The sequence below is a fragment of the Melitaea cinxia genome, chromosome 2, assembly GCF_905220565.1.
Source record: "Melitaea cinxia chromosome 2, ilMelCinx1.1, whole genome shotgun sequence".
Classification (NCBI taxonomy): Eukaryota; Metazoa; Arthropoda; class Insecta; order Lepidoptera; family Nymphalidae; genus Melitaea; species Melitaea cinxia.
In genome coordinates this window covers 11556249-11565611 of record NC_059395.1, presented here as the reverse complement: position 1 = coordinate 11565611, position 9363 = coordinate 11556249, and the positions used below count along the sequence as shown (strand labels likewise).

The window sequence follows — 9363 nt, the reverse complement described above, 5'->3', positions numbered from 1 at the left end:
AGAAAAAAGTTGTTTTTTTTTTGTGCTATATTTATAAATATATTAGTTTAGTTTATTAAAAAGTAGCCAACACGGTGAAATTTGTACCGGCATTATTTTTTTGTGAATAAATAGAATTTTTTTTTCAAATTTTATTTTATACAAACAAATCTTGCAACAGAAAAATAAATAAATTTGGTGTCCTTCTAAATTCATTTTTATTTATAGATATGTTAAAAGCATCGATATATCTAATCTTCTAATATTTTATATCAATATATATAAGCAGAAATCCAGACTGGCACAGATTTTTTAAATCTGCTATACCCATGTAAATGTAACTTTGTAGAAAACCACGAATTTTCGCTAGTGGCTATAGGTATATTATAATTACGAGTATATCTAAATATTGCTTGACGTTAAAAAACGATAATAAAGGTATGGTGCGAATAACCTATATCATGTAGTTTGTTGTTTGAAGCAACAGTTCACGTGGCTCGTAATTTTTTGTAAGGTAGGTAATGAGATTGAAAAATATGATGCCACTTTGCGAAATTCAGTAAAAAAAAAAAAGTGAAAATAATCATTTGATAAAAACTCGTGGACCCAATTTGCTTTACTAATTAGAAATGGTGACATCGAAGTGAGAAAAATTTCTTGTTTCGCTCTTCCCGCATTTTCTTTGATGTTTCGACATCTTAGAATCAAATTCAGTCCAAATTACAAATGCAATAGAAAATTGGAAGTTAAGCTGTCCTAATGGCGATACCCCAAAAATGTTACAAAACAAAACTTTGGGATGTGCCATCAGCTCACAACACTCATATAAATTTGACGCTAAATCTTACAAGTGACAAAAACCGTGCCAGCTGTGTCAAATAAAGAGTCAGCTTACTAGTTGCACGCATGCCATCAAAAAACCTTGGGACACTTCAAACTAATGAAAGTTTTAGAATTGCTGTCGGTCTCCGGTTGGGAGCTTCATTGTGTTTTGAACATAGATGTCCGTGCGGAAAGGAGGTTGATTCGTTCGGCCTAGACGGCCTTTCCTGCAACAAGAGTTTAGGTAGGTTTTTCCGCCACGGTTCCCTAAATGAAACTATAAAAAGACCTCTTGTACACCATCGACGTTCCTGCTCTTATCGAGCCTACTGGAATTAATTGCAATTGAAGAATAACCGAATGTCTGCAAATATAATCTAGTGGGGTCTCAAATGAAAGCGCATCACGTGCACATTACAAAATAATGTGTTCATGTGAACTGCTTTCTGCTCCGAGAGCTGTGTGTTCGATTCGGGGTGAGTCTGGGTGTAATATAAATATTTTATTTATATATATGTATTATTTATAAGTATGTTTATCAAAAAAAAAAAAATTGTAGCTATACAAGTCGGCAGACCTATAACACAAGCATTAAGTTGCTTACTTTAGGAACAAATGACCGTGTGTGTATTGTGTAGATATTTAAAAATAATTAAAAAAAAACTATTTATAATAATTTATTTATAATCATCCCGTACGTCGGACATCAGCCAATATACTCGTATTAACGCAATATTTATATATTTAAGTCCAAATAGTCATAATTGCATATATTATTATACCCTTGGTTTTCCGATGAAGTCGTCCTTATGGCTGAGACCTTGGAAGACCTGAGCACAATGCTCGAGCATCTCGACAGTGTCTCCCAAAGAGTGGGTCTTAAGCTGAACATGGATAAGACAAAAATTATGTCGAACGTCCATGTTGCACCCGCTCCAGTTCGCATTGGGAACACTGTTCTCGAAGTTGTTGACCAATACATATATCTAGAACAGTTAATACAGTTAGGTAAGTCCAACTTCGAGAACGAAATCTCTCGCCGAATCCAGCTCAGATGGGCAGCGTTCGGGAAACTACGGAAAATCTTCGCGTCCAATATCCCGCAGTGTCTGAAGACGAAAATCTTCAATCAGTATGTGTTGCCAGTGATGTCATACGGATCCGAAACGTAGTCGGTAAATATGGGCCTCATAAGAAGGCTCAAAGTCGCTCATTGGGCGATGGAGAGGGCAATGTTCGGTATTTCCCTACATGATAGAGTCGCAAATGAGGATATCCGTAGGAGAACCAGGGTAACCGACATTGCTCGAAGGGTCACACAGTTAAAATGGCAATGGGCAGGCCACATAGCTCGAAGAACAGATGGCCGATGGGGCGGAAAGGTTCTCGAGTGGCGACCGCGTACCGGACGCCGCAGCGTTGGCAGATCCCCAACGGGGTGGACCGACGGTCTGGTCAGGGCCGCGGGAAGCCGCTGGATGCGTGCTGCATAGGACCGATCGTCGTGGAAAGCATTAGGGGAGGCTTATGCTCAGCAGTGGGCGTCCGTGAGCTGATATGATGATGTTGACCCGACTTCTTAATAATATTCGTGCCAAATTTGAAATGAATCCATGCAGTACTTTTTGAGTTTATCCCGGTCATACATACAGACAAACAGACAAACAGACAAAAATTCTAAAAACTATATTTTTGGCTTTGGTATCGATTGTAGATCACACCCCAAATATTCTTAAAAAATATTCAATGTACAGTTTTGACTTTCCTACCATTTTATTATATGTATAGATTATGTAAGTGAATGTATGTTTCTCATATTCTAATTGTTTGTTTACATACTTGTATTTTTAACATTAGGAGGTATAGGTGCACTGTGCAAATTATTGCGGATTTGTGAAAAGTATGCTAAGGCCCAGAAACTCAGATACAACTCGAAAAAGAGTGAACTCCTAGTGTTTAAGAGCCATTTCACAATTTTACGCTCTGCAAGTTTAGGTAAATTTGGTCGCATCGCGCGAGTCGGACGAGCCGCGCGATCTTTGTGCTAGTACGTATAGTGTGACAACCAAAAGACCATCGTGATCATTTTCTGATGTATAATAAAAATTATAACTATGGTATAAAATGTTTTTTACATAATTCATTTGTTAAAAATTTCAAGTATGTTATATAACAACAGTCAATAAATTTAAAATAAAATAAAAAAAATCAATTTTATGAAACAATTTTTTTAAATTGATTTAGTTTTTTCAGTTTACGAATAAATCTAATATTTACGATATGAATAAAAAAGCATTTAATGACATCGACACCGACAAACTTATTAATTAACAAATAACAAGACAAACAGATTGAAATGCCTATTTGTATTGATAGTGTGAGAAAAGAAAATTAAATTATACATTTGTTTACAGAAATTATCATTATATTATTTTACAGTCATTTTCATAATATGTTTATTTTATTTATATTTTATTATGAAATTATCAAATGCGTTTTATCCGCTATAACAACAGGCGCTTGGCGCGTGTGAGCGAAAGAGACGGCTGCGCAGAATTTGGCGTGGACCTTACCTCTAAGAGCGCTAGCGCTCGACTGATTTACCGGGCTTGATGCGTGGCAATATATACTATCTTTTTATTATTTAATATAAAATGTATTAAAAATAATTACATCTTTTAATTATTTTTTTTGTATTCCTTAATGATGTAAGTTTACTTTGATGAAGATAGTTCGTTAAAATTTCTTAGTTTTCTAAGAGAAATATCACTTTTAAAATTGTACTTATTTGGAAAATATTCGTAACTTTAAATTTTTTTTATCGTTTAATAGAGATACAAATGGAATAAAAATCTGCGATAGTGCGCAACAAAATTATATTCCACATATTATGATATTTTTTAAAAATAGTTTCAACGTAGAGGTTATTGAAAAGTAGGACTTCAAAGTATACATTGCGACCGTTTACCCAGGGAGGAGGCTGATGAAAAGGTTAATAATTTTATACACATAATATAAATCAAAATTCTGATCTGACTATGGACTACAACAAAGGTTGCTCTATTATATTTCAAGAATATAAATTACATTATTGCATCCAATACTGAGATTAACGACGTCAAAATATTACAATTTCGCGGATTGTTACCGATTTTTGTGAAATGGCTCTTAAGGCCGGCAAGAAAGTCTATTCGAATGTGCCACCTTTATGTCTTGGAGGTGTTACTTTAAATAGAGTAGAACGTTTTAAGTATCTGGGTCACTGGGTTTCGGACAACCTCAGCGATGCAACATGCTGGCCCGAAGGTATGCAAGGTGTACTGATAGTGTGAAGGTAACTCTGTTTAAGGCATATTGCCAATCCTTCCACACCTGCAGCCTTTGGATCAGGTATACGCAGCGTGCGTACAACGCCCTGAAAGTCCAGTACAATAATGCATTCAGAGTGCTACTCGAGTTGCCGCGTTACTTCAGTGCCTCCGAAATGTTTACTACGAGGCGCGTTGATAGCTTTAATACCATTATTCGTAAGAGGCGTGCATCCATGCTCCGGAGGCTGCGAACCAGCTCGAACGGCATTCTGAGTACACTGGCGGACCTCTGGGACTCGGCAATACTGCGCCACTGGAAACGGCTACATTCTGACTGACGAGGGTCATCTCCGGATAGCTATTACTTTTGCTTTTTATTGATTTTATTGGTTATTTGATATTTTTATATATATTTATATTGATTTACTAACTATTATATATAAGCTATTTTTGTAATTCTAATACTAACATTAAGATATAGACTATGTCTGAAACAAAAAAAATAAATATGTACACACACACACACATATATATATACACCTTCAGACTTCCGCTACTTTTATATCGTGTCGTATTGCACTATGGTTATGTAAGAAATAACTATTTTAGCAATAATTTTTAAATTGGATTTTATACATCAGTCTTTCTAGATCTACTTATGAACTTTGGAGTATAGTTGAGTATCATTAATTTGTCGCCGACTGAATGTAGCAATTTATCTTTGTACTCGTGGTAGTTTGTTATTAAGATAACAATCTTTTTATCCACCATTTCAGTAATTTATAAGTTAATGTGGAAGATAAACAGATGAAATGCTTAACCAAAGTACTGTTTGATTAATAATTCTATAATCCTAAACATGTCGATCAAGTTTCTAATTGATTGATTGATTGCTTTAATGGCTTTCAGTTGTGCTAGTGGGGCACGGTTGATTCTGCCAATGTAGTGTAGAGTGGAGAATACATGAAGGAGATTAGTCGGTGCAGTTGAGATAACAGTCTTAATTTAATTTTGAAAACAGGCAAATTAGTCAGACTATCATTATTACACCTTACCCTAAAACAACACAAACATTTAATTTTAAACAAAGACTATAATTATTACTATCTATAAACTATTACAAACTAATTATACTAGGAGAGACACATATGATTTATTTACAACTTAATTTTATTTCAATCAAGTTTCTAACCAGTTTATTAACATAAATCAGTAATGACACATTAATACGATACTCCTTTATTTATTTTAGGTAACAATGATTTAATTTTAATTGAACAAAAATAAGGAAACCGGTTCTGAAATCAACGTCTAGCCATACGGTTTTCAAAGAAAGTTAATTTGATTTTTATTGCACGTAATATTCTTAAAAGATTACGATTATAGTATTTGCTCATTTATGGCAAAAGTATGGAATAAGCTTAAGGCAGTAAACAATGAGTGGAAAGCGGTTACTTACGTGCATAGGTAAATCCATCGGAAGCGTCGTCGATAGCATCGCTCTGCCCACAATGGAGCTAATTACGACGTGTGGACGCCGCGGCCGGAACACGGCCGAAACAATGCCCCTCTGCGCCGGAGACCTGCTATCTATCTTATATGTGCCTTTTGTTCACTTGTCTTACTTTTATCACAATAGGATTAAGCGAATTATTTATACCATCCAAATAAAACTGTATTGTAGCTACTCGTAGCTCTATAATTTAGAGTTATTATTTAGCATTTTTTGCAGTATACCTACGTGGTGCTATATAAATAGTATAATAAGTATTTTTACTGAGTTAATGGCATTATAATGAAGTTATTATTCAAATTTTTATCGCTTCAGAGTAGAGATAGTAGACTAGTATATACTTCTCTTTTGTGATACTGCTAGATTTTAATATTTTTAGTAAATTATCTAGCAAAATGTAACAAGTTAATTTAAAACAGTAATCATTGTTGTTTTTTTTTTGTAATATGTGCATAATATGCTGATCACGTATTCATTAGTGCATAATTTGAACTTTCACTCAATTTTAAAATAAAATATCCATTTTATATCAAAACAGCATAAAAGTATGCAATTATGATTAATACATTAAAACTGTGATAAAATTAATAATAACATAAAATCAATCCAAACTAGATGTAGACTAATTATAGATTTTTTTGCATTATTATTTTTTTAATTTCCCAAGAAAAAGCGAAGCCTTATCAATGGAGATAAAATAGGTATATACAAGTATTTTGTGAGATTCGCATCACAATTTATATATTTATAAATTAATATCTTCACGTGCTTTACGGTAGCGGTCTCTCCATAAATATCATAGTTCCGGTTAGCTTAAATGTCAAGATTAATTATTTATATTATTAGCTTTTTATTTACTTTAATGCACTATAAATTATATATTTTTATACTATCGCTTCAAAACTTAGTTAAATTAAAAAAATAAATGTATTTCAAGTGCATAAAAGGATTGACGTTGGAAAATAAAACATGTTTATTATATTATAAAAAAAAACATTTTATTAGCAAACTTAAGTAGGAAAGTAAAAAATATAAGAAATTTAATACAAAACTGTAAATGTGTAAAAATTATGGTAGCTACAAATTTCATTACGTTACGTATAGAGCTTATATTGATACTGATATGAATGACCAGAGTTAAGCGAACATTCCAAAAGGTAATTTCATGTGTATCTTTTGCATTTAATGGAATTTCAAACTCATTATTATATTTTTATTCATAAATTTATATATTTAAAATAATAGATTAATATCTATTTGTATGTATTTAAAATAATAAATTACATCTATTAGAAACAAAGATCTGAGAATGTTTGTTGGTTTATATTTCCATGCAAAAGATAGACATCTGTAACAATAGATAAGCACTGGAAGACCTTAGTAATTTTGTCCAGCTTCAACTTTGAAGCCGTATCACACTCGCTGTTGGCAGCCGAACAAACTACTTCTCGTTATTGTTCGAAGTAGTTACCTTAAATTGTATCTTAAGCCGACTTTGATACGTCCAAGACTTGCACTTTACGACTTTATTACTCGATTTTACCTTGAAACTGATACTGTATCAATAGAAATACATTAGTAAAAATCACAGCTCGGGTTAATCGAAATAAAATTATCTTTTGTATTTCCATTTTCATCTTATCCGTAATTCTATAAATAAATAATATAATTATTGTACAGGACGGCTTCAGCATAACCATGAAGTGAAATGTTTCAATTTAGCGGTCCACATATTGAGCAACAATGAAAATTCCAAATAAATAATAATATATTTACAAGGTGTCGGCTACTTCCTCAACAATCACTCCATTACACTTCAACGGCGTCCTCGATTTAAAGTTTCTATTCTAACATTAAATTACTCTTATTTCGATCAATAATAATAGAAATCTTATAAACAAAGAATTATCAATAAAATATAATAATCAACTCAGGAACAAATGCAATAATAATTGATTAAACTGAAAAAGAATTCTTTTCGAATAAGTATTCAAAAACCAACATAAATTAATATGTTACATGAATATATTAACAACCATTTATGCAACCGCATATAATATAAAGGTAGCCAAAGTTTCCTATAACTAAATGGTAAATCTCTTAAATGTTTCTTAATGCTTATCATAAAATATCTATAAATTCGCTAATATTTCAAATACCATCTAATGAGATACAAAGAATAAATTTTTACGTCACAAATTAGTTATCCCCTATTTAACCAGTAGGTTACACGTGTATAGGTATATATACAAATAATGAGTATTGTTAAAGGAATTCTCTAATGTACTTACAACTTAATATTAATATTAAACAAACAATACATATCATGCACTAATTTGTTTAAAAACAATTCATAACAGTATGACGTATTTAATGACATTGGGCAGAATTAAAAGTTTTTAAAAGTTATAGTTTTGTAGATCAGAGTCCAAAAATAAAACTTTACAAAACAGGCTCATTTTACAGTTAACAAAATGTTCATTAAAAATTATACTTTAATACATATCGTGAAAAAGTCTTAGCAATAATTATGCTGACAGAAAATTAGTCTTTCAATAACATAGAAACATTTAAAGGCAGTGTTCTGTTACCTACTTAAAATAAAAATATGCATTATCAGAATTTTCTTGGCAAGAAAAATATATCGGTTTATACTGAAGTAATTATGTCTACTCATAACCCTATAAAAATATTACATTCTTAAAATGCAAATAGTGTTTACAGACTTGTGTAAGTTTTACATTTAATGAGTATTAAAAGTTGTCATATTATTGTAATTACATTTTACTTGTGCGGTCATCACCTAGCATAATACTGAAATTGTGACTCGTTGTCGATATTAAGGAATAAAAAAACATTAATAAGATTTTAAGCTGTAGGTACTATTTGACCACCCGGACGTAGAATTTCTGCTTCCGCGTCGCCGCATAAAGTCTGATTATCTTAAATTTAGCCCGTGACTGGTAGTTAAACTAATATCGTCAAGTCACAAAAAAGAGAACAGTGTGTATCGAAGATAAAATTCACTATTTATATGAATACAAGTTCTACAAATACATATTTCCAATAGGTACACACTTTTAAAAAAGTGATTTTTGATAATTATATATTAATTATTTTTATTTATTTTTATATGCCTTTTTCATAATAAATACCTGAAAGACCAAAGTGCCTATAGCACACATATTAAAAGGTGAATAAAATTGAACAATGAATCTTGGCGAATCTATAACACTTACAGTTTGACGCTACAACGATACACAATTACTGCTGTGTCACGACGCGATTGGTACTTATTATAAAAGACACACGTTTCCTGTTAAAGAGGTCAGTCAGATTTTTATTAAATTTTTCTATATAATATCTTCTAATGAACTATCATTTTGTTGTGATATCGTGGTGATATCTTGATTATTGTTAAACTATAATATATAAAAATATTTGTGATAGAGAAGATGATTTTTTTAAATAATTATTATGAGCAATTAAAATAAATTTATAGTTATTTTACTTAATAGCCATCTATTGATTAAAAATCGTTTTATATAAATGCTTATTATACTTCTTGCTATTCGTAATAGTTACTCTTATAAATGGAAGGGCGCGGTACTGCACGATAGGAACAAAGAAAGGCCAATTTGTAAGATGAGAAAGGGAGCACAATTTTAAAGACAGCGATTGAATCACTCTTATTTGAAATTTATAGCAATCTGGCTGCAATCAGGTCTCAGTATCAGG

The 9363-nt window shown here is 31.8% G+C and overlaps 1 protein-coding gene across 1 annotated transcript; it reads left to right on the top strand.

Moving 5' to 3' along the window:
• The first annotated feature begins 1610 nt into the window (after positions 1-1610).
• On the top strand, positions 1611-2056 carry LOC123661502. Its single transcript, XM_045596465.1, has 2 exons — positions 1611-1809; positions 1908-2056. Exons 1-2 carry the CDS (start codon positions 1611-1613, stop codon positions 2054-2056), a joined length of 348 nt encoding a protein of 115 aa, XP_045452421.1.
• Positions 2057-9363: the final 7307 nt, after the last annotated feature.

Coding starts and splice junctions, on each gene's coding strand:
- LOC123661502 (XM_045596465.1), top strand. CDS start 1,611: ATGGCTGAGACCTTGGAAGACCTGAGCACAATGCTCGAGCATCTCGAC. Junction 1,810..1,907: donor AGAACAGTTAATACAGTTAG/GTAAGTCCAACT, acceptor AATATCCCGCAG/TGTCTGAAGACGAAAATCTT.